Below are 25,261 nucleotides of genomic sequence, written 5' to 3'. Positions count from 1 at the left end.
AGGGAGCTTTACTCTGTATCTAACCCATGCTGTACCTGCCCTGGGAATGTTTGATGGGACAGTGTCGAGGGAGCTTTACTCTGTATCTAACCCATGCTGTACCTGCCCTGGGAGTGTTTGATGGGACAGTGTCGAGGGAGCTTTACTCTGTATCTAACCCATGCTGTACCTGCCCTGGGAATGTTTGATGGGACAGTGCAGAGGGAGCTTTTTCAGGTTAAATTCAGGACCTGTTATAAGGACCGGCGCCTGGGATGACTGCACTGATCCTCTCCTACTGTCCAACAGGGTTCTGTTAAAAGTGCTTCTCAAGCTATGGTAATTAGATAATTAAATTCCAGAGGCTTCCATCTCTCCTGTGTGTTGCTATGGAGATCCTGAGTGCTTGGAGACAAGAGAGCTGAATGCTGTGCAAAACAATTGGGCGGACTGGAGCTGTAAGTGAGGGGCTGGGAGGGTAGTGGGGAACGGTATCGGAGTGTGTGGAGCTTGCACAGCGTCAGTGGGTGGCTGGGTTTGTAGTGGGAGTGTTGTGTTAAAAGTTAGACAGAGCGTGTGGAGCTCAGGTTAAGTGCTGGTCTGCGGAGGAGTCTGAGTGTCTCATCCTCCATTGCCTGTGATCATCGCCCCTCAGCTCTTTGACTCACAATCTCAGCTGCAGTGCAATGGGATCCGCATCGTCCACTTACAGACCCAAAGCCATCTATCTGGACATCGAGGGCCGCACACAGAAGGTACAGTCGCTTGTCGCACAGTTACTGTCCACTCTGCGTAGAAAGGGTTAATCCCTAGGGCTCCATTCCCACTTCACAAGAAAGGTACTAGTTCCCCATATATAGAAAATAGGAGGAGGAAACCGGTCAGTTTATTTTAAATGCTATTTTTTGTTGTATAACTATAAACACAAGGTGTCAGGGCTCTCTGCTGGTTCAGCACAGTGTGGTTCTGAGCCCACACACAAAGCAGGAGGTCCCAGTTGCCATCCTGGTCTGTTTTGTTAGCTGATCTGAACCAATTTGAGGACTACAACTGGCCCCTGGCTTGGAGAGGATAAAAATCAGTCGGGGTTCCTTCTCCTGATCATTGTCCAGTGATCCCCTGGGTCACAGAGAAGGGAAATCAGCCTGGGTTCACCCTCCTGATCGCTCCCCACTGATCCCTGGGTTAGAGAGAGGGGAAATCAGCCAGGGTTTCTGCTCCTGATCACGGTTCAGTGACCCCTGGGTTAGAGACAGAGGAAATCAGCCAGGATTCCTGCTCCTGATAACTGTCCAGTGACCCCTGGGTAAGAGAGAGGGGACATTGCTGCAGGAGTTCCTCAGGGCAGTGTCCTAGGCCCAACCATCTTCAGCTGCTTCATCAATGACCTTCCCTCCACCATAAGGTCAGAAATGGGGATGTTCACTGATGGTTGCACAGTGTTCAGTTCCATTCTCAACCCCTCAGATAATGATGCAGTCCGTGCCCACTTGCAGCAAGACCTGGACAACATCCAGGATTGGGCTGATAAGTGGCAAATAACATTTGCGCCAGACCAGTGCCAGGCAATGACCATCTCCAACAAGAGAGAATCTAACCACCTCCCCTTGACATTCAACAGCATTACCATCGCTGAATCCCCCACCATCAACATCCTGGGGATCACCATAGACCAGAAACTTAACTGGACCAGCCATATAAATACTGTGGCTACAAAAGCAGGTCAGAGGCTGGGTATTCTGCGGCGAGTGACTCACCTCCTGACTCCCCAAAGCCTTTCCACCATCTACAAGGCACAAGTCAGGAGTGTGATGGAATACCCTCCACTTGCCTGGATGAGTGCAGCTCCAACAACACTCAAGAAGCTCAACACCATCCAGGGGTGCCAATCAAGCCCGCTTGATTGGCACCCCATCCACCACCCTAAACATTCACTCCCTTCACCACCGGCGCATCATGGCTACAGTGTGTTCCATCTACAGGATGCACTGAAGCAACTCGCCAAGGCTTCTTCGACAGCACCTCCCAAACTTGCGACCTCTACCACCTAGAAGGACAAGGGCAGCAGGCAAATGGGAACAACATCACCTGCACGTTCCCCTCCAAGTCACACACCATCCCGACTTGGAAATATATCGTCATTCCTTCATCGTCGCTGGGTCAAAATCCTGGAACTCCCTTCCTAACAGCACTGTGGGAAAACCTTCACCACACGGACTGCAGCTCACCACCACCTTCTCAAGGGCAATTAGGGATGGGCAATAAATGACGGCCTCGCCAGCAATACCCACATCCCATGAACGAAAAGAAAATCAGCCAGGATTCCTGTTCCTGATCACTGTCCAGTGACCACTGGGTTAGGGAAAGGCAAATCAACCTGGGATCTTGCTCCTGATCATTGTCCACTGACTTCTGTTGGAAAGTGTGTGAGTGGGGACATCGGCTGAGTACGGTACTGGGTTGGTCTGTGATTCCCTGTACAGTTGGATGTCACATTGACACTCACTGTCTGGACTCACACAAAGGGAATGGGTCTTTGGGCAAGTTTCCAGAGAGTGGCTGGTCCTTAGTACCCCAGCAAGAGTCAACCTTGGGGCTGCCTTGGAACAAGCGTGAAGCTTGTGGCTCTCATGGGACTGCCTGCTGGAGCTCAGCAGGGATTGGTGTTGGGGCCACTGCTTTTTACTATTTTCACAAATGTCCTAGATATAGGTGTTTGTGGAATAATCTGCATGTTTTCAGATGATAGTGGCAGTCTGTGCTCCCATGACATTGCCCCGAGCCTCCGGTGATGTCTCACAATGGTCCTCATGAAGCTTCGCCAGAAGGAGGCGCAGAAATGGGAATGACTCGATTATGTTGCGCTAACGTCAATGATCTGAGACTCGGTGGCGGGTCGCGGCCACTGAGTGTTCAGAGCAGGGGAGTGGGACTAATTGGACAGCTCTTTCAAAGAGCCGGCACAGGCACAATGGGCCGAGTAGCCACCTCCTGTGCCGTAAGATTGTATGATTCTATGAATGTCCCTCTATCACTGTGCAGCTGGTCACCAGCATCAGGCTGCCCAGCAGCTCACACGATTCCTTCATCCTCAGGCAATCCAGCTTTGCTTGAAGGAGCCATGGGGTGAAAGGGTGGGCTGCCAGGGAATCTTTCATACCCAGTGCTGCCGTGGCTGATGCCAGCCCTGAGGGCACCTTCCAATGCAGCAATATAATGAGGCTCATAGATTCACAAGACTCATCATTGAGAACACCTCTGGGATGCTAAAGCAGAGGTTCAGGTGCTTGGACCTTTCAGGGGGTGTGCTGCAGTTTAATGGGGAGTGGGAGAAGGAGGAGGTGGGGGTGGAGAGAGGAGGAGGAGGTGGGGGTGGAGAGCAGGAGGAGGATGTGGGGATGGAGAGGAGGAGAAGGAAGAGGGTGGGGAGGAGGAGGGGTGGAGAGGAGGAGAAGGAAGAGGGTGGAGGGGGTGGAGAGGAGGGGGTGGGGAGGAGGAGGAGGAGGGGATGGAGAGGAGAAGGGGGTGGAGAGGAGGAGGTGAAGGAGGAGGGGGTGGGTGGAGAGGAGGAGGAGGTGAGGGTGGGTGGAGAGGAGGAAGTGGGGGTGGGTGGAGAGGAGAAGTGGGGGTGGGTGGAGAGGAGGAGGAGTAGTAGGTGGGGGTGGGGGGGAGGAGGTGGGTTGGGGGAGGAGGTGGGGATGGGGAGGAAGTGAAGGTAGGGGGAGAGGAGTAGGAGGGTGTGGAGAGGAGGTTGAGGAGGAGTTTGGAGAGGAGGATAAGGGAGTGGAGAGGAGAAGGACAGTCTGGGATTAATTCTGTCTTTACTTTTACTCATTCTGTTTTACACAGGTGATTTTCAGCAGGTACTGCAACCCGCGTGACATCAAGGAACTACTGTGCAGCACAGCTGGCCTTTCCCGGTAAGGCTACTCTCTCCTTGTACTTACTTCCAGACTAAATATACAGTCCTGAGGAAACTGAGCACAAAATAACACATCATATCGTCTCAGTATTTCTCTCAATTTCAAGCTCCCTCTACACTGTCCCATCAAACACTCCCAGGGTAGGTACAGCACGAGTTAGATACAGAGTAAAGCTCCCTCTACACTGTCCCATCAAACACTCCCAGGGCAGGTACAGCACAGGTTAGATACAGAGTAAAGCTCCCTCTACACTGTCCCATCAAACACTCCCAGGGCAGGTACAGCACGGGTTAGATACAGAGTAAAGCTCCCTCTACACTGTCCCATCAAACACTCCCAGGGCAGGTACAGCACGAGTTAGATACAGAGTAAAGCTCCCTCTACACTGTCCCATCAAACACTCCCGGGGCAGGTACAGCACGGGTTGGATACAGAGTTTTTCACACAGAAGGTTGTTAAGATCTGGAACGCACCACCTGAAAGCGTGGTGTAAGTAGATTCCATAGGAACTTTCAAAAGGCAATTGGACGTGTACTTGAACAGCACTAATTTGCAGGGTTATGGAAAAAGAGCAGGGGAATGGGATTAATTGGACAGCTTTTTCAAAGAGCCAGCACAGGCACGATGGGCCGAGTAGCCTCCTCCTGTGCCGTAAGATTGTATGATTCTATGAATGTCCCTCTATCACTGTGCAGCTGGTCACCAGCATCAGGCTGCCCAGCAGCTCACACGATTCCTTCATCCTCAGGCAATCCAGCTTTGCTTAAAGGAGCCATGGGGTGAAAGGGTTGGCTGCCAGGGAATCTTTCATACCCAGTGCTGCCGTGGCTGATGCCAGCCCTGAGGGCACCTTCCAATGCAGCAATGCAACAATATAATGAGGCTCATAGATTCACAAGACTCATCATTGAGAACACCTCTGGGATGCTAAAGCAGAGGTTCAGGGACTTGGACCTTTCAGGGGGTGTCCTGCAGTTTAATGGGGAGGGGGAAGGGCGGTGGAGTGGGAGGAGGAGGAGGGGGTAGCAGTGTGGGAGGAGAAGGAGGAAGAGGGAGGAGGAGGAGGAGCTTAGATACAGAGTGAAGCTCCCTCTACACTGTCCCATTAAGCATTCCCAGGGCAGGTACACTGTCACCCAGAGGAGACTGCAGGTATACTGACCCCCCCCCAGAGACTGCAGGTATACTGACCCCCAGAGACTGCAGGTTTACCATCAGCCAGAGACAGCAGGTATACCAACAGCCAAAGGCTGCACAGGTATACCGACACCCAGAGGAGACAACAGATATACCGACACCCAGAGGAGACAACAGGTATACCGACACCCAGGGGAGACAACGGGTATACCAACACCTAGAGGAGACAACAGGTATACCGACACCCAGAGGAGACAACAGGTATACCGACACCCAGAGGAGACAACAGGTATACCGACACCCAGAGGAGACAACAGGTATACCAACACCTAGAGGAGACAGCAGGTATACTGTCACCCAGAGACTGCAGGTATACTGACACCAGAATCAGTAATGCACTGAAAAGCACCACTTGATCTGTGTGAACTCAATGTTTTTTTGAGTGATCTTGGTTTGTGGGAGCGTTTGATTCAATTCAGTTGGTGTTGAACAGAGATCTTCAAACTGATTACAAATGTCCAGTGGGCATGGAGACCCCATATCGTCTGGTCCTTCCTCAGTAATGTGGCTCACATATCTGTGAGGAATGAGCTATAAAATTGTTCCCTTTTGTCAAATATCATTAGTCTGACCGTTCTCTGTTTGTTTCAGGAGCTCTGCTATCTCGCTGCTGGACAGAGACAATGCGATAATCTCCATTGATCCCACCATGCCTACAAACACAGAAAGGTACCTTCACCACTCCAACTTCCTTCCCCTTTCGTAATTAACTACCAGTTATTAAGTAATCTCTGCAGTACTAATAAAGAGCCCACACTCAGTTAATCAGAAGTTACTGGTTGCAGTTTCTCCTAACATGTTAATGTGTTTCAGTATTCTCCCCATTCTCTTAATTCCAGCTTTCCATATAGGGTCGTTGCTCTCACTGGTGCACAATTATCAGGTAAGTTGTTCACCATTGTCGTGAGCAATACTCTCTCGACATCAAGTGTGTAAGCAATGGTCATTCTCTGATTGTTGCTTTGTATTTTGGTGTGAGTGAGTGTTACTCTTTGTATCCTAGTGCCTGAGTTTTACTCAGTGTGAGCTAGTATTACTATATCTCTGTTTGATTGCATGTTACTCAGCATTTTACTAGAGAAGCATTATTCTCTATCTCACTGTGTGAATGCATGTTACTGTGTGTTACTTTCTGTGTCTGAGTATGTTTTTTTTTTATTCGTTCATGGGATATGGGCATCGCTGGCCAGCATTTATTGCCCATCTCTAATTGCCCTTGAGAAGGTGGTGGTGAGCCGCCTTCTTGAACCGCTGCAGTCCGTGTGATGAAGATTCTCCCACAGTGCTGTTAGGTAGAGAGTTCCAGGATTTTGACCCAGCGACGATGAAGGAACGGCGATATATTTCCAAGTCAGGATGGTGTGGGCACTTGGAGGGGAACATGCAGGTTTGGGAGGTGCTGTCGAAGAAGCCTTGACGAGTTGCTGCGGTGCATCTTGTAGATGGTACACACTGTAGCCACGGTGCACCGGTGGTGAAGGGAGTGAATATTGAAGGTGGTGGATGGGGTACCAATCAAGTGGGCTGCTTTGTCCTGGATAGTGTCGAGCTTCTTGAGTGTTGTTGAAGCTGCACTCATCCAGGCAAGTGGAGAGTATTCCATCACACTCCTGACTTATGCCTTGTAGATGGTGGAAAGGCTTTGGGGAGTCAGGAGGTGAATCACTCGCCGCAGAATACCTGCTCTTGTAGCCACAGTATTTATGTGGCTGGTCCAGTTAAGTTTCTGGTCAATGGTGACCCCCATGTGTTATTCTGTATCTCAGTGGGAAAGTAGTTGTTATTCTCTCTACCTCCTGTATATGAGTATTACCCTCCATCTTAGTGTAAGTGTTACTCTCTATCTCAGTGTCTGACTTACTCCCCGTATCTCAGTGTATGAGTTACTCTGTGTATCTCGGTGTGTGACAGTCACTCTCTGAATCTCGGTGTGTGAGAGTGACTCTGTATCTAAGTGTGTAAGAGTTACTCTCTCTATCTCGGTGTGCAGGTTATTCTGTATCTTAGTGTATGAATTATTCTGTATCTTAGTGTGAGTTATTCTGTATCTCAGTGTGTGAGTTATTCTGTATCTCAGTGCGAGTCATTCTGTATCTCAGTGTGAGTTATTCTGTATCTCAGTGCGAGTTATTCTGTATCTCAGTGTGTGAGTTATTCTGTATCTCAGTGTGAGTAATTCTGTATCTGTTTGAGTTATTCTGTATCTCAGTGTGAGTTATTCTGTATCTCAGTGTGTGAGTTATTCTGTATCTTAGTGTGTGAGTTATTCTGTATCTCAGTGTGTGAGTTATTCTGTATCTCAGTGTGTGAGTTATTCTGTATCTCAGTGTGAGTAATTCTGTATCTGTTTGAGATATTCTGTATCTCAGTGTGTGAGTTATTCTGTATCTCAGTGTGTGAGTTATTCTGTATCTCTGTGCGAGTTATTCTGTATCTCAGTGTGAGTTATTCTGTATCTCAGTGTGTTATTCTGTATCTCAGTGTGAGTAATTCTGTATCTCAGTGTGAGTAATTCTGTATCTCAGTGTGAGTAATTCTGTATCTGTGTGAGTTATTCTGTATCTCAGTGTGAGTTATTCTGTATCTCAGTGTGTGAGTTATTCTGTATCTCAGTGTGTGAGTTATTCTGTATCTCAGTGTGAGTAATTCTGTATCTGTTTGAGTTATTCTGTATCTCAGTGTGAGTTATTCTGTATCTCAGTGTGTGAGTTATTCTGTATCTCAGTGTGAGTAATTCTGTATCTGTGTGAGTAATTCTGTATCTGTGTGAGTTATTCTGTATCTCAGTGTGCGAGTTATTCTGTATCTCAGTGTGAGTAATTCTGTATCTGTGTGAGTTATTCTGTATCTCAGTGTGTGAGTTATTCTGTATCTCAGTGTGCGAGTTATTCTGTATCTCAGTGTGAGTAATTCTGTATCTGTGTGAGTTATTCTGTATCTCAGTGTGTGAGTTATTCTGTATCTCAGTGTGCGAGTTATTCTGTATCTCAGTGTGAGTAATTCTGTATCTGTGTGAGTTATTCTGTATCTCAGTGTGTGAGTTATTCTGTATCTCAGTGTGAGTAATTCTGTATCTGTTTGAGATATTCTGTATCTCAGTGTGTGAGTTATTCTGTATCTCAGTGTGTGAGTTATTCTGTATCTCTGTGCGAGTTATTCTGTATCTCAGTGTGAGTTATTCTGTATCTCAGTGTGAGTTATTCTGTATCTCAGTGTGAGTTATTCTGTATCTCAGTGTGAGTAATTCTGTATCTCAGTGTGAGTAATTCTGTATCTCAGTGTGAGTAATTCTGTATCTGTGTGAGTTATTCTGTATCTCAGTGTGTGAGTTATTCTGTATCTCAGTGTGTGAGTTATTCTGTATCTCAGTGTGAGTAATTCTGTATCTGTTTGAGTTATTCTGTATCTCAGTGTGAGTTATTCTGTATCTCAGTGTGTGAGTTATTCTGTATCTCAGTGTGAGTAATTCTGTATCTGTGTGAGTTATTCTGTATCTCAGTGTGAGTAATTCTGTATCTCAGTGTGCGAGTTATTCTGTATCTCAGTGTGCGAGTTATTCTGTATCTCAGTGTGCGAGTTATTCTGTATCTCAGTGTGTGAGTTATTCTGTATCTCAGTGTGTGAGTTATTCTGTATCTCAGTGTGCGAGTTATTCTGTATCTCAGTGTGAGTAATTCTGTATCTGTGTGAGTTATTCTGTATCTCAGTGTGTGAGTTATTCTGTATCTCAGTGTGCGAGTTATTCTGTATCTCAGTGTGAGTAATTCTGTATCTGTGTGAGTTATTCTGTATCTCAGTGTGAATTATTCTGTATCTCAGTGTGAGTTATTCTGTATCTCAGTGTGTGAGTTAATCTGTATCTCAGTGCGCGAGTTATTCTGTATCTCAGTGTGCGAGTTATTCTGTATCTCAGTGTGTGAGTTATTCTGTATCTCAGTGTGCGAGTTATTCTGTATCTCAGTGTGAGTAATTCTGTATCTGTTTGAGTTATTCTGTATCTCAGTGTGAGTTATTCTGTATCTCAGTGTGTGAGTTAATCTGTATCTCAGTGTGAGTAATTCTGTATCTGTGTGAGTTATTCTGTATCTCAGTGTGAGTAATTCTGTATCTCAGTGTGCGAGTTATTCTGTATCTCAGTGTGCGAGTTATTCTGTATCTCAGTGTGTGAGTTATTCTGTATCTCAGTGTGCGAGTTATTCTGTATCTCAGTGTGAGTAATTCTGTATCTGTGTGAGTTATTCTGTATCTCAGTGTGTGAGTTATTCTGTATCTCAGTGTGCGAGTTATTCTGTATCTCAGTGTGAGTAATTCTGTATCTGTGTGAGTTATTCTGTATCTCAGTGTGAATTATTCTGTATCTCAGTGTGAGTTATTCTGTATCTCAGTGTGTGAGTTAATCTGTATCTCAGTGCGCGAGTTATTCTGTATCTCAGTGTGCGAGTTATTCTGTATCTCAGTGTAATTCTGTATCTGTGTGAGTTATTCTGTATCTCAGTGTGAGTTATTCTGTATCTCAGTGTGTGAGTTATTCTGTATCTCAGTGTGCGAGTTATTCTGTATCTCAGTGTGAGTAATTCTGTATCTGTGTGAGTTATTCTGTATCTCAGTGTGTGAGTTATTCTGTATCTCAGTGTGTGAGTTATTCTGTATCTCAGTGTGTGAGTTATTCTGTATCTCAGTGTGTGAGTTATTCTGTATCTCAGTGTGTGAGTTATTCTGTATCTCAGTGTGAGTTATTCTGTATCTCAGTGTGAGTTATTCTGTATCTCAGTGTGAGTTATTCTGTATCTCAGTGTGAGTTATTCTGTATCTCAGTGTGAGTAATTCTGTATCTCAGTGTGAGTAATTCTGTATCTGTGTGAGTAATTCTGTATCTCAGTGTGAGTTATTCTGTATCTCAGTGTGTGAGTTATTCTGTATCTCAGTGTGCGAGTTATTCTGTATCTCAGTGTGAGTAATTCTGTATCTGTGTGAGTTATTCTGTATCTCAGTGTGTGAGTTATTCTGTATCTCAGTGTGTGAGTTATTCTGTATCTCAGTGTGTGAGTTATTCTGTATCTCAGTGTGTGAGTTATTCTGTATCTCAGTGTGTGAGTTATTCTGTATCTCAGTGTGAGTTATTCTGTATCTCAGTGTGAGTTATTCTGTATCTCAGTGTGAGTTATTCTGTATCTCAGTGTGAGTTATTCTGTATCTCAGTGTGAGTAATTCTGTATCTCAGTGTGAGTAATTCTGTATCTGTGTGAGTTATTCTGTATCTCAGTGTGAGTTATTCTGTATCTCAGTGTGTGAGTTATTCTGTATCTCAGTGTGAGTAATTCTGTATCTGTGTGAGTTATTCTGTATCTCAGTGTGAGTAATTCTGTATCTCAGTGTGCGAGTTATTCTGTATCTCAGTGTGTGAGTTATTCTGTATCTCAGTGTGTGAGTTATTCTGTATCTCAGTGTGTGAGTTATTCTGTATCTCAGTGTGTGAGTTATTCTGTATCTCAGTGTGAGTTATTCTGTATCTCAGTGTGAGTTATTCTGTATCTCAGTGTGAGTAATTCTGTATCTCAGTGTGAGTAATTCTGTATCTGTGTGAGTTATTCTGTATCTCAGTGTGAGTTATTCTGTATCTCAGTGTGTGAGTTATTCTGTATCTCAGTGTGAGTAATTCTGTATCTGTGTGAGTTATTCTGTATCTCAGTGTGAGTAATTCTGTATCTCAGTGTGCGAGTTATTCTGTATCTCAGTGTGTGAGTTATTCTGTATCTCAGTGTGTGAGTTATTCTGTATCTCAGTGTGTGAGTTATTCTGTATCTCAGTGTGAGTAATTCTGTATCTGTGTGAGTTATTCTGTATCTCAGTGTGTGAGTTATTCTGTATCTCAGTGTGCGAGTTATTCTGTATCTCATTGTGAGTAATTCTGTATCTGTGTGAGTTATTCTGTATCTCAGTGTGAATTATTCTGTATCTCAGTGTGAGTTATTCTGTATCTCAGTGTGTGAGTTATTCTGTATCTCAGTGCGCGAGTTATTCTGTATCTCAGTGTGCGAGTTATTCTGTATCTCAGTGTGCGAGTTATTCTGTATCTCAGTGTGAGTAATTCTGTATCTGTGTGAGTTATTCTGTATCTCAGTGTGTGAGTTATTCTGTATCTCAGTGTGTGAGTTATTCTGTATCTCAGTGTGTGAGTTATTCTGTATCTCAGTGTGAGTAATTCTGTATCTGTGTGAGTTATTCTGTATCTCAGTGTGTGAGTTATTCTGTATCTCAGTGTGTGAGTTATTCTGTATCTCAGTGTGTGAGTTATTCTGTATCTCAGTGTGTGAGTTATTCTGTATCTCAGTGTGAGTTATTCTGTATCTCAGTGTGAGTTATTCTGTATCTCAGTGTGTGAGTAATTCTGTATCTCAGTGTGTGAGTTATTCTGTATCTTAGTGTGTGAGTTATTCTGTATCTCAGTGTGTGAGTTATTCTGTATCTTAGTGTGTGAGTAATTCTGTATCTCAGTGTGTGAGTTATTCTGTATCTCAGTGTGAGTTATTCTGTATCTCAGTGTGTGAGTTATTCTGTATCTCAGTGTGAGTTATTCTGTATCTCAGTGTGTGAGTTATTCTGTATCTCAGTGTGTGAGTTATTCTGTATCTCAGTGTGAGTTATTCTGTATCTCAGTGTGTGAGTTATTCTGTATCTCAGTGTGTGAGTTATTCTGTATCTCAGTGTGTGAGTTATTCTGTATCTCAGTGTGTGAGTTATTCTGTATCTCAGTGTGAGTTATTCTGTATCTCAGTGTGAGTTATTCTGTATCTCAGTGTGAGAGTTATTCTGTATCTCAGTGTGAGTTATTCTGTATCTCAGTGTGAGTAATTCTGTATCTCAGTGTAATTCTATACCTGTGTGAGTTATTCTGTATCTCAGTGTGAGTTATTCTGTATCTCTGTGCGAGTTATTCTGTATCTCAGTGTGAGTAATTCTGTATCTCAGTGTGAGTAATTCTGTATCTGTGTGAGTTATTCTGTATCTCAGTGCGAGTTATTCTGTATCTCAGTGTGAGTAATTCTGTATCTGTTTGAGTTATTCTGTATCTCAGTGTGAGTTATTCTGTATCTCAGTGTGTGAGTTATTCTGTATCTCAGTGTGAGTAATTCTGTATCTGTTTGAGTTATTCTGTATCTCAGTGTGAGTTATTCTGTATCTCAGTGTGTGAGTTATTCTGTATCTCAGTGTGAGTAATTCTGTATCTGTGTGAGTTATTCTGTATCTCAGTGTGAGTTATTCTGTATCTCAGTGTGTGAGTTATTCTGTATCTCAGTGTGTGAGTAATTCTGTATCTCAATGTGAGTTATTCTGTATCTCAGTGTGTGAGTTATTCTGTATCTCATTGTGTGAGTTATTCTGTATCTCAGTGTGAGTAATTCTGTATCTCAGTGTGAGTTATTCTGTATCTCAGTGTGAGTTATTCTGTATCTCAGTGTGTGAGTTATTCTGTATCTCAGTGTGAGTTATTCTGTATCTCAGTGTGAGTAATTCTGTATCTCAGTGTGAGTAATTCTGTATCTGTGTGAGTTATTCTGTATCTCAGTGTGTGAGTTATTCTGTATCTCAGTGTGAGTAATTCTGTATCTGTGTGAGTTATTCTGTATCTCAGTGTGTGAGTTATTCTGTATCTCAGTGTGAATTATTCTGTATCTCAGTGTGTGAGTTATTCTGTATCTCAGTGTGCGAGTTATTCTGTATCTCAGTGTGTGAGTTATTCTGTATCTCAGTGTGCGAGTTATTCTGTATCTCAGTGTGAGTTATTCTGTATCTCAGTGTGAGTAATTCTGTATATCAGTGTGAGTAATTCTGTATCTGTGTGAGTTATTCTGTATCTCAGTGTGAGTTATTCTGTATCTCAGTGTGAATTATTCTGTATCTCAGTGTGCGAGTTATTCTGTATCTCAGTGTGCGAGTTATTCTGTATCTCAGTATGTGAGTTATTCTGTATCTCAGTGTGCGAGTTATTCTGTATCTCAGTGTGAGTTATTCTGTATCTCAGTGTGAGTAATTCTGTATATCAGTGTGAGTAATTCTGTATCTGTGTGAGTTATTCTGTATCTCAGTGTGAGTTATTCTGTATCTCAGTGTGCGAGTTATTCTGTATCTCAGTGTGCGCGTTATTCTGTATCTCAGTGTGAGTAATTCTGTATCTGTGTGAGTTATTCTGTATCTCAGTGTGAGTTATTCTGTATCTCAGTGTGAGTAATTCTGTATCTGTGCGAGTTATTCTGTATCTCAGTGTGAGTAATTCTGTATCTCAGTGTGAGTAATTCTGTATCTGTGTGAGTTATTCTGTATCTCAGTGTGAGTTATTCTGTATCTCAGTGTGTGAGTTATTCTGTATCTCAGTGTGTGAGTTATTCTGTATCTGTGTGAGTTATTCTGTATCTCAGTGTGAGTAATTCTGTATCTCAGTGTGAGTAATTCTGTATCTGTGTGAGTTATTCTGTATCTCAGTGTGAGTTATTCTGTATCTCAATGTGTGTTATTCTGTATCTCAGTGTGAGTAATTCTGTATCTCAGTGTGAGTAATTCTGTATCTGTGTGAGTTATTCTGTATCTCAGTGTGAGTTATTCTGTATCTCAGTGTGAGTTATTCTGTATCTCAGTGTGAGTAATTCTGTATCTGTTTGAGTTATTCTGTATCTCAGTGTGAGTTATTCTGTATCTCAGTGTGTGAGTTATTCTGTATCTCAGTGTGAGTAATTCTGTATCTGTTTGAGTTATTCTGTATCTCAGTGTGAGTTATTCTGTATCTCAGTGTGTGAGTTATTCTGTATCTCAGTGTGAGTAATTCTGTATCTGTGTGAGTTATTCTGTATCTCAGTGTGAGTTATTCTGTATCTCAGTGTGTGAGTTATTCTGTATCTCAGTGTGTGAGTAATTCTGTATCTCATTGTGAGTTATTCTGTATCTCAGTGTGTGAGTTATTCTGTATCTCATTGTGTGAGTTATTCTGTATCTCAGTGTGAGTTATTCTGTATCTCAGTGTGAGTAATTCTGTATCTCAGTGTGAGTTATTCTGTATCTCAGTGTGAGTTATTCTGTATCTCAGTGTGTGAGTTATTCTGTATCTCAGTGTGAGTAATTCTGTATCTCAGTGTGAGTAATTCTGTATCTGTGTGAGTTATTCTGTATCTCAGTGTGAGTTATTCTGTATCTCAGTATGTGAGTTATTCTGTATCTCAGTGTGCGAGTTATTCTGTATCTCAGTGTGAGTTATTCTGTATCTCAGTGTGAGTTATTCTGTATCTCAGTGTGAGTAATTCTATATCTCAGTGTGAGTAATTCTGTATCTGTGTGAGTTATTCTGTATCTCAGTGTGTGAGTTATTCTGTATCTCAGTGTGAGTTATTCTGTATCTCAGTGTGTGAGTTATTCTGTATCTCAGTGTGAGTTATTCTGTATCTCAGTGTGTGAGTTATTCTGTATCTAAGTGTGTGAGTTATTCTGTATCTCAGTGTGAGTTATTCTGTATCTCAGTGTGTGAGTTATTCTGTATCTCAATGTGAGTTATTCTATATCTCAGTGTGAGTAATTCTGTATCTCAGTGTGAGTAATTCTGTATCTGTGTGAGTTATTCTGTATCTCAGTGTGTGAGTTATTCTGTATCTCAGTGTGAATTATTCTGTATCTCAGTGTGTGAGTTATTCTGTATCTCAGTGTGCGAGTTATTCTGTATCTCAGTGTGTGAGTTATTCTGTATCTCAGTGTGCGAGTTATTCTGTATCTCAGTGTGAGTTATTCTGTATCTGTGTGAGTTATTCTGTATCTCAGTGTGTGAGGTATTCTGTATCTCAGTGTGAGTTATTCTGTATCTCAGTATGTGAGTTATTCTGTATCTCAGTGTGCGAGTTATTCTGTATCTCAGTGTGAGTTATTCTGTATCTCAGTATGTGAGTTATTCTGTATCTCAGTGTGCAAGTTATTCTGTATCTCAGTGTGCGCGTTATTCTGTATCTCAGTGTGAGTAATTCTGTATCTGTGTGAGTTATTCTGTATCTCAGTGTGAGTTATTCTGTATCTCAGTGTGAGTAATTCTGTATCTGTGCGAGTTATTCTGTATCTCAGTGTGAGTAATTCTGTATCTCAGTGTGAGTAATTCTGTATCTGTGTGAGTTATTCTGTATCTCAGTGTGAGTTATTCTGTATCTCAGTGTGTGAGTTATTCTGTATCTCAGTGTGTGAGTTATTCTGTATCTCAGTGTGTGAGTTATTCTGTATCTCAGTGTGAGTTATTCTGTATCTCAATGTGTGTTATTCTGTATCTCAGTGTGAGTAATTCTGTATCTGTGTGAGTTATTCTGTATCTCAGTGTGAGTTATTCTGTATCTCAGTGTGAGTAATTCTGTATCTGTGCGAGTTATTCTGTATCTCAGTGTGAGTAATTCTGTATCTCAGTGTGAGTAATTCTGTATCTGTGTGAGTTATTCTGTATCTCAGTGTGAGTTATTCTGTATCTCAGTGTGTGAGTTATTCTGTATCTCAGTGTGTGAGTTATTCTGTATCTGTGTGAGTTATTCTGTATCTCAGTGTGAGTAATTCTGTATCTCAGTGTGAGTAATTCTGTATCTGTGTGAGTTATTCTGTATCTCAGTGTGAGTTATTCTGTATCTCAATGTGTGTTATTCTGTATCTCAGTGTGAGTAATTCTGTATCTCAGTGTGAGTAATTCTGTATCTGTGTGAGTTATTCTGTATCTCAGTGTGAGTTATTCTGTATCTCAGTGTGAGTTATTCTGTATCTCAGTGTGAGTAATTCTGTATCTGTTTGAGTTATTCTGTATCTCAGTGTGAGTTATTCTGTATCTCAGTGTGTGAGTTATTCTGTATCTCAGTGTGAGTAATTCTGTATCTGTTTGAGTTATTCTGTATCTCAGTGTGAGTTATTCTGTATCTCAGTGTGTGAGTTATTCTGTATCTCAGTGTGAGTAATTCTGTATCTGTGTGAGTTATTCTGTATCTCAGTGTGAGTTATTCTGTATCTCAGTGTGTGAGTTATTCTGTATCTCAGTGTGTGAGTAATTCTGTATCTCATTGTGAGTTATTCTGTATCTCAGTGTGTGAGTTATTCTGTATCTCATTGTGTGAGTTATTCTGTATCTCAGTGTGAGTTATTCTGTATCTCAGTGTGAGTAATTCTGTATCTCAGTGTGAGTTATTCTGTATCTCAGTGTGAGTTATTCTGTATCTCAGTGTGTGAGTTATTCTGTATCTCAGTGTGAGTAATTCTGTATCTCAGTGTGAGTAATTCTGTATCTGTGTGAGTTATTCTGTATCTCAGTGTGAGTTATTCTGTATCTCAGTATGTGAGTTATTCTGTATCTCAGTGTGCGAGTTATTCTGTATCTCAGTGTGAGTTATTCTGTATCTCAGTGTGAGTAATTCTATATCTCAGTGTGAGTAATTCTGTATCTGTGTGAGTTATTCTGTATCTCAGTGTGTGAGTTATTCTGTATCTCAGTGTGAGTTATTCTGTATCTCAGTGTGTGAGTTATTCTGTATCTCAGTGTGAGTTATTCTGTATCTCAGTGTGTGAGTTATTCTGTATCTAAGTGTGTGAGTTATTCTGTATCTCAGTGTGAGTTATTCTGTATCTCAGTGTGTGAGTTATTCTGTATCTCAATGTGAGTTATTCTATATCTCAGTGTGAGTAATTCTGTATCTCAGTGTGAGTAATTCTGTATCTGTGTGAGTTATTCTGTATCTCAGTGTGTGAGTTATTCTGTATCTCAGTGTGAATTATTCTGTATCTCAGTGTGTGAGTTATTCTGTATCTCAGTGTGCGAGTTATTCTGTATCTCAGTGTGTGAGTTATTCTGTATCTCAGTGTGCGAGTTATTCTGTATCTCAGTGTGAGTTATTCTGTATCTGTGTGAGTTATTCTGTATCTCAGTGTGTGAGGTATTCTGTATCTCAGTGTGAGTTATTCTGTATCTCAGTATGTGAGTTATTCTGTATCTCAGTGTGCGAGTTATTCTGTATCTCAGTGTGAGTTATTCTGTATCTCAGTATGTGAGTTATTCTGTATCTCAGTGTGCAAGTTATTCTGTATCTCAGTGTGCGCGTTATTCTGTATCTCAGTGTGAGTAATTCTGTATCTGTGTGAGTTATTCTGTATCTCAGTGTGAGTTATTCTGTATCTCAGTGTGAGTAATTCTGTATCTGTGCGAGTTATTCTGTATCTCAGTGTGAGTAATTCTGTATCTCAGTGTGAGTAATTCTGTATCTGTGTGAGTTATTCTGTATCTCAGTGTGAGTTATTCTGTATCTCAGTGTGTGAGTTATTCTGTATCTCAGTGTGTGAGTTATTCTGTATCTCAGTGTGTGAGTTATTCTGTATCTCAGTGTGAGTTATTCTGTATCTCAATGTGTGTTATTCTGTATCTCAGTGTGAGTAATTCTGTATCTCAGTGTGAGTAATTCTGTATCTGTGTGAGTTATTCTGTATCTCAGTGTGAGTTATTCTGTATCTCAGTGTGAGTTATTCTGTATCTCAGTGTGAGTAATTCTGTATCTGTTTGAGTTATTCTGTATCTCAGTGTGAGTTATTCTGTATCTCAGTGTGTGAGTTATTCTGTATCTCAGTGTGAGTAATTCTGTATCTGTTTGAGTTATTCTGTATCTCAGTGTGAGTTATTCTGTATCTCAGTGTGTGAGTTATTCTGTATCTCAGTGTGAGTAATTCTGTATCTGTGTGAGTTATTCTGTATCTCAGTGTGAGTTATTCTGTATCTCAGTGTGTGAGTTATTCTGTATCTCAGTGTGTGAGTAATTCTGTATCTCATTGTGAGTTATTCTGTATCTCAGTGTGTGAGTTATTCTGTATCTCATTGTGTGAGTTATTCTGTATCTCAGTGTGAGTTATTCTGTATCTCAGTGTGAGTAATTCTGTATCTCAGTGTGAGTTATTCTGTATCTCAGTGTGAGTTATTCTGTATCTCAGTGTGTGAGTTATTCTGTATCTCAGTGTGAGTAATTCTGTATCTCAGTGTGAGTAATTCTGTATCTGTGTGAGTTATTCTGTATCTCAGTGTGAGTTATTCTGTATCTCAGTATGTGAGTTATTCTGTATCTCAGTGTGCGAGTTATTCTGTATCTCAGTGTGAGTTATTCTGTATCTCAGTGTGAGTAATTCTATATCTCAGTGTGAGTAATTCTGTATCTGTGTGAGTTATTCTGTATCTCAGTGTGTGAGTTATTCTGTATCTCAGTGTGAGTTATTCTGTATCTCAGTGTGTGAGTTATTCTGTATCTCAGTGTGAGTTATTCTGTATCTCAGTGTGTGAGTTATTCTGTATCTCAGTGTGTGAGTTATTCTGTATCTAAGTGTGTGAGTTATTCTGTATCTCAGTGTGAGTTATTCTGTATCTCAGTGTGTGAGTTATTCTGTATCTCAATGTGAGTTATTCTATATCTCAGTGTGAGTAATTCTGTATCTCAGTGTGAGTAATTCTGTATCTGTGTGAGTTATTCTGTATCTCAGTGTGTGAGTTATTCTGTATCTCAGTGTGAATTATTCTGTATCTCAGTGTGTGAGTTATTCTGTATCTCAGTGTGCGAGTTATTCTGTATCTCAGTGTGTGAGTTATTCTGTATCTCAGTGTGCGAGTTATTCTGTATCTCAGTGTGAGTTATTCTGTATCTGTGTGAGTTATTCTGTATCTCAGTGTGTGAGGTATTCTGTATCTCAGTGTGAGTTATTCTGTATCTCAGTATGTGAGTTATTCTGTATCTCAGTGTGCGAGTTATTCTGTATCTCAGTGTGAGTTATTCTGTATCTCAGTATGTGAGTTATTCTGTATCTCAGTGTGCAAGTTATTCTGTATCTCAGTGTGCGCGTTATTCTGTATCTCAGTGTGAGTAATTCTGTATCTGTGTGAGTTATTCTGTATCTCAGTGTGAGTTATTCTGTATCTCAGTGTGAGTAATTCTGTATCTGTGCGAGTTATTCTGTATCTCAGTGTGAGTAATTCTGTATCTCAGTGTGAGTAATTCTGTATCTGTGTGAGTTATTCTGTATCTCAGTGTGAGTTATTCTGTATCTCAGTGTGTGAGTTATTCTGTATCTCAGTGTGTGAGTTATTCTGTATCTCAGTGTGTGAGTTATTCTGTATCTCAGTGTGAGTTATTCTGTATCTCAGTGTGAGTTATTCTGTATCTCAGTGTGAGTAATTCTGTATCTCAGTGTGAGTAATTCTGTATCTGTGTGAGTTATTCTGTATCTCAGTGTGTGAGTTATTCTGTATCTCAGTGTGAGTAATTCTGTATCTGTGTGAGTTATTCTGTATCTCAGTGTGTGAGTTATTCTGTATCTCAGTGTGAATTATTCTGTATCTCAGTGTGAATCATTCTGTATCTCAGTGTGCGAGTTATTCTGTATCTCAGTGTGAGTTATTCTGTATCTCAGTGTGAGTTATTCTGTATCTCAGTGTGTGAGTAATTCTGTATCTCAGTGTGTGAGCATTTCTCAAAGATCTCGGAGAGTTGTGGGGCTGGAGGAGGTTACAGAGATAGGGAGTGGCGAAGCCATGGAGGGATTTGAAAACAAGGATGTGGATTTTAAAATCGAGGCGTTCCCGGACCGGGAGCCAATGTCGGTCAGCGAGCATGGGGGTAATGGTTGAACGGGTCTTGGTGCGAGTTAGGAAACAGGCAGCATAGTTTTGGATGAGCTCAAGTTTATGAGTCACTCTGTGTATCTCGGTGTGATTTAAGACGTTCCTTTAAACCTACCTCTTTGACCAAGCTTTCATCTGACCTAATATCTCCTAATGTGGCTCGGTGTCTAATTTTTGTTTGCTAATCGCTCCTGTGAAGCGCCTTGGGACTTTTTACTGTATTAAAGGCGCTATATAAATGCAAGTTGTTGTTGTTGACATGGCAGTAAAAGTTCTCCACTTCAACCTTCTTGTTTCAGAGAAAAGTGAGATTTTCCAGAATGTTCTAGCACAAGTTGCTGAGCAATTTTCCAGGTAAATCCGTTATTGGTACAAATTACCGGCCTCATTCCCTTATCTCGCTCTCGTCTCTCAGCCACTAACTATCTTCTTTCTTGTTAAGGGCGTTCAAAATAACTGAACTGAAAATGGAAATTACAAACCGACTGGCCATGCTGGAAAAGAGAGTGGAGCGTACGTATGTATTAGAGAGCAGAGAGTGTACAGCACAGGGTTGGTAAAGACAGGGAGTGAACTTCTAACGGAGTGAATTGCTGACAGAGCGAGGACTTTCAACTGGGAATTTGGTGAGTGTGGGAATTAGGTACAGAGGGGGAAGCAGGAGCTATGCGATTTAAACCAAGTGATCCTCTGCAGTCGTGACCACGGCTGCAGTCAGGACCACAGTGTGTTGCCTACCTGGTGCAAGAGTAAGGGACATCTCAGGGCAACAAGCAGATAACACGAAACTCGGAAATGTAGTAAACAATGTGGTGGATAATAACAGAAGGACATTGACAGACTGGTGACATGGGCAGACACATGACAGAAGAAATTTAATGCAGAGAAGTGTGAAATGATACATTTTGGTAGGAAGAATGAGGAGAGGCAATATAAACTAGGTGGTACAATTTTAAAGGGGGTGCAGCAGCAGAGAGACCTGGGGGTGCACATACACAAATCTTTGAAGGTGACAGGCCAAATTGAGAAGGTTATTAAAAAAGCAAAAGCAAAACACTGCAGAAGCTGGAAATCGGAAATAAAAACAGAAAATGCTGGAAAAGCTCAGCAAGTGAGCCAGCATCTGTGGAGAAAGAAACAGAGTTAACATTTCAGGTTGAAGAACTTTCGTCAGAACCCTTTGAAAGGTCTTCGACCTGAAACGTAAACTCTGTTCCTTTCTCCACAGATGCTGCCTCACTTGCTGAGCTTCTCCAGCACTTTTTGTTTTTATATTAAAAAAGCATACGGGATCCTGGGCTTTATTATCAGAGGCATAGAGTACAAAAGCAAGGAAGCTATGCTAAACCTTTATAAAACACTGGTTAGACCTCAGCTGCAGTATTGTGGGCAGCACACTTTAGGAATGGTGTCAAGGCCTTAGAGAGGGTGCTGTGGAAAGACTGGAGAAGTTGGGGTTGTTCTCCTTAGAACAGAGGCGGTTAAGAGGGAGATTTGATAGAGGTGTTCAAAATCATGAACAGTTTTGACAGGAACATAGAAACATAGAAAATAGGAGCAGGAGTAGGCCATTCAGCCCTTCGAGCCTGCTGCGCCATTCAATATGATCATGGCTCATCCTCTATCTCAATACCATATTCCCGCACTCTCCCCATACCCCTTGATGCCTTTTGTGTCTAGAAATCTATCTATCTCCTTCTTAAATATATTCAGTGACTTGGCCTCCACAGCCTTCTGTAGTAGAGAATTCCACAGGTTCACCACCCTCTGAGTGAAGAAGTTTCTCCTCATCTCAGACCTAAATGTCCTACCCCGTATCCTGAGGCTGTGACCCCTCGATCTGGACCCCCCCCCCGTCAGGGAAACATCCTCCCTGCATCCAATTTGTCTAGCCCTGTCAGAATTTTATATGTTTCAATGAGATCCCCTCTCATTCTTCTAAACTCAAGTGAATACAGGCCGAGTCGACCCAATCTCTTCTCATACGACCTGCCATCCCAGGAATCAGTCTGGTGGACCTTCCCTCTATGGCAAGTATATCCTTTCTTAGGTAAGGAGACCAACACTGCACACAATACTCCAGGTGTGGTCTCACCAAGGTCCTGTATAACTGCAGTAAGACATCCTTGCTCCTGTACTCAAATCCTCTTGCAGTGAAGGCCAACATACCATTTGCCTTCCTAACTGCTTGCTGCACCTGCATGTTTGCTTTCAGTGACTGGTGTACAAGGACACCCAGTTTCGTTTGTGCATCAACATTTCCCAATCTATCACCATTTAAATACTCTGCCTTTCTGTTTTTCCTTCCGAAGTGGATAACTTCACATTTATCCACATTATACTGCATCTGCCATGTATTTGCCCACTCACTCAAATTGTCTAAATCGCCTTGAAGCCTCTTTGCATCCTCCTCACAACTCACGATCCCATCTAGTTTTGTGTCGTCAGCAAACTTGGAAATATTACATTTGGTTCCCTCATCCAAATCATTGATATGTATTGTGAATAGCTGGGGCCCAAGCACTGATCCCTGCAATACCCCACTAGTCACTGCCTGCCACCCCGAAAAAGACCCATTTATTCCTACTCTCTGTTTCCTGTCTGTCAACTAATTTTCAATCCATGCCAGTATATTATCCCCAATCCCATGTGCTTTAATTGTGCACACTAACCTCTTATGCGGAACTTTATCAAAGGCCTTCTGAAAATCCAAATAAATCACATTCACTGGTTCTCCCTTATCTATTCTACCAGTTACATCCTAAAAAAACTCCAGTAGGTTTATCAAACATGATTTCCCTTTCATAAATCCATGTTGACTTTGTCTAATCCTGTTGATATTTTCTAAGTGTCCTGTTATCACATCCTTTATAATAGACTGTAGCATTTTCCCTACTACTGATGTTCGGCTAACCGGTCTGTAGTTCCCTGTTTTCTCTCCCTCCTTTTTTAAATAGTGGGGTTACATTTGCCACCCTCCAGTCTGCAGGAACTGTTCCCTAATCTATAGAATTTTGGAAGATGACAACTAATGCGTCCATTATTTCCATGGCTACCTCTTTTAGTACTCTGGGATGCAGATTATCAGGCCCTGGGGATTTATTGGCTTTCAGTCCCATTAATTTCTCCAGCACTATTTTTTTTACTAATACTAATTTCCTTTAATTCCTCCTTCTCACTAGTCCCTTGGTTCCCTAGCATTTCTGGGAAGTTATTTGTTTCCTCTTCCATGAAGACAGCACCAAAGTAGTTGTTTAATTGCTCTGCCATTTCCAGAGTAAATAAGGAGAAACTGTTTCCAGTGGCAGACGGATCAGTGACAGAGATTTAAGGTGATCGGCAAAAGAGCCAGAGGCGACATGAGGAAGCATTTCATTATGCAGCGAGTTGTAATGATCTGGAATGTGCTGCCTGAAAGGGTGGTGGAAGCAGATTCAATCGTGGCTTTCAACAGGGAATTGGACAAATACTTGAAGGAAAAAATTTTACAGGGCTATGGGGATAGAGCAGGGGAATGGGACTAATTGGATAGCTCTTTCAAAGAGCCGACACAGGCATGATGGGCCGAATGGCCTCCTCCTGTGCTGTACCTACTATGATACTATGAACTGGAGAGGAACTTGGAAAGGGAGGGGGAGGATCCAGTTGTCGTGGTCCATGTCAGCATTAATGACATAAGGAAGAACAAGGAGGAGGTCCTGCTAAGGGAATATCAGAAGCTAGGAACTATTTATTAAAAAAATCAGGACCTCACGGGTGGTAATCTCAGGTTTACAAGCCACATGCTAATTGGCATAGGGATAGGCAGATTAGGAAGGTGAATGCATGGCTGAAAGACTGGTGTGGGAAGGAGGGGTTCCATTTCATGGGACACTGGCACCAGTACTGGGACAGGAAGGAGCTGTACCACTGGGACGGGCTCCACCTGAACCGGAATGGGACCAGTGTCCTCGTGGAAAGGATAAATAGGGCGGTGCACAGGGCTTTGAACTAGTAAGATGGGGGGAGGGATCTGGTAGCAATAACAAAAGCTTAAAGATAAAAGAAACAGGACCTGAGTGTAAAGGTCAGAACAGAGCAAGGAATAACATAAACAGTCAAGGAACAAATACAATTATAAAACAGAAGTATAAAAGGACTGTTAAAAATAAAGTAAAAGTAACAACTATTAAAGATGAATTAAACTGCCTGTACAAAATGTACACAGCGTCCAAAATTAAACCGGGGAACTGGAGGCAATAATCTATAGCGAGGAACCAAATATAGTAGAAATAACTGGAACATGGCTACATAAAGAACAGGACTGGCATCTAAATTTTGCAGGTTATAACATCATCAGAAAGGATAGGGAAGGAAGAAGGGGGTTGGGTGGAGTAGCTGTACTAATTAGAGATAATATAGTGACAGTAGAAAAAAGGAACATAACTAACAGAAGGATAGAAATAAGGATTGAAATAAAAGAAAGGATCGATCACGCTAATAGGGGTATGTTACAGACCACCTAACAGTGGAAAGGAGGTAGGGGAAGAAATATGTAAGCAAATATGTGAAATGAGTAAAGGACATAGAATAATAATCATGGGAGATTTTAACTATCCCCAAATAAACTGATAAGAAGAGGTAGGTAAAGGGGTTCAGGGAATAGAGTTTTTACAATGTGTGCTGGACTCTTTTCTTACCCAGTATGTAAAAAGCCCAACAAGAGAGGAACCACTGCTGGATCCAGTAATGGGAGATGAATCAGAACAGATAAGAGAAGTAAGCGTAGGGGAACATCTAGGCAATAGCGATCACAAGATAATAAAGTTTAAGATAAAGAATAAGTGAGACAAAGACTAAAGTGATAAATTGGAAAAAAGCTGATTTTGAGTGGATGAGAATGGAACTAGGGAAAATAAACTGGAAAAATTTACTGATAAACAAATAAATAGAACAGCAATGGGAAACATTTAGAACGGTGATCAATAGAGTCCAGGAGAATAAAAAGCAAGAACAAGCGAGCCAGTAATGATACACCATGGATGAAAAAAGAAATAAGGGCAAAATTGAAACTAAAGAAAAAGGCATACACTAAGTATATAGACAATAAAGGAGAGGATGACAAGAAGGAATACAAAAAGGTTAGGAAAGAAATCAAAAAAACAATTAGGAAGGCAAAGAGAAACTACGGAATTAAATTATCAAGAAATATAAAAAGAAATAGTAAAGTATTCTACGGACACTTAAGTAACAAAAGAAAAATCAGGATAGGGATAGGGCCACTAAGAGATGCACACGATAAACTCACGGGCAATGACAGCGAAATGGCAGAAATATTAAATAATTACTTTGCCTCAGTATTTACCAGGGAGACTAACAAGGTGGGCAGGACATTAGAAGAGGAGATCAAAAAAGATATAAAGACATTTAAGATAGAAAGGGGGGAGAAAATTGATAAACTAATCAAACTTAGAGAGGATAAAACCCCTGGTCCGGATAGATTGCATCCACGCATATTAAAAGAAGTTAGGGAGGAAAT

At 41.7% G+C, this 25,261-nt stretch overlaps 1 protein-coding gene across 2 annotated transcripts in view; it reads left to right on the top strand.

Annotated features, from left to right (window-relative positions):
• The first annotated feature begins 665 nt into the window (after positions 1-665).
• Positions 666-25,261, top strand: part of pde9aa (phosphodiesterase 9aa) — a 68,470-nt gene continuing 43,874 nt past the window's right edge. Inside the window, exons 1-6 of one of the 2 annotated variants that reach the window (XM_067992410.1) lie at positions 666-734; positions 3,829-3,899; positions 5,691-5,768; positions 5,939-5,982; positions 20,043-20,097; positions 20,186-20,256. In XM_067992410.1, the coding sequence (XP_067848511.1) occupies positions 666-734; positions 3,829-3,899; positions 5,691-5,768; positions 5,939-5,982; positions 20,043-20,097; positions 20,186-20,256 (388 nt within the window). The remainder of the gene's footprint in view (positions 735-3,828; positions 3,900-5,690; positions 5,769-5,938; positions 5,983-20,042; positions 20,098-20,185; positions 20,257-25,261) is intronic. The other variant, XM_067992411.1, reaches the window with a different exon arrangement.

Source organism: Heptranchias perlo, chromosome 11, assembly GCF_035084215.1.
Source record: "Heptranchias perlo isolate sHepPer1 chromosome 11, sHepPer1.hap1, whole genome shotgun sequence".
NCBI lineage: Eukaryota > Metazoa > Chordata > Chondrichthyes > Hexanchiformes > Hexanchidae > Heptranchias > Heptranchias perlo.
This window is presented reverse-complemented; position numbering and strand designations above follow the sequence as displayed.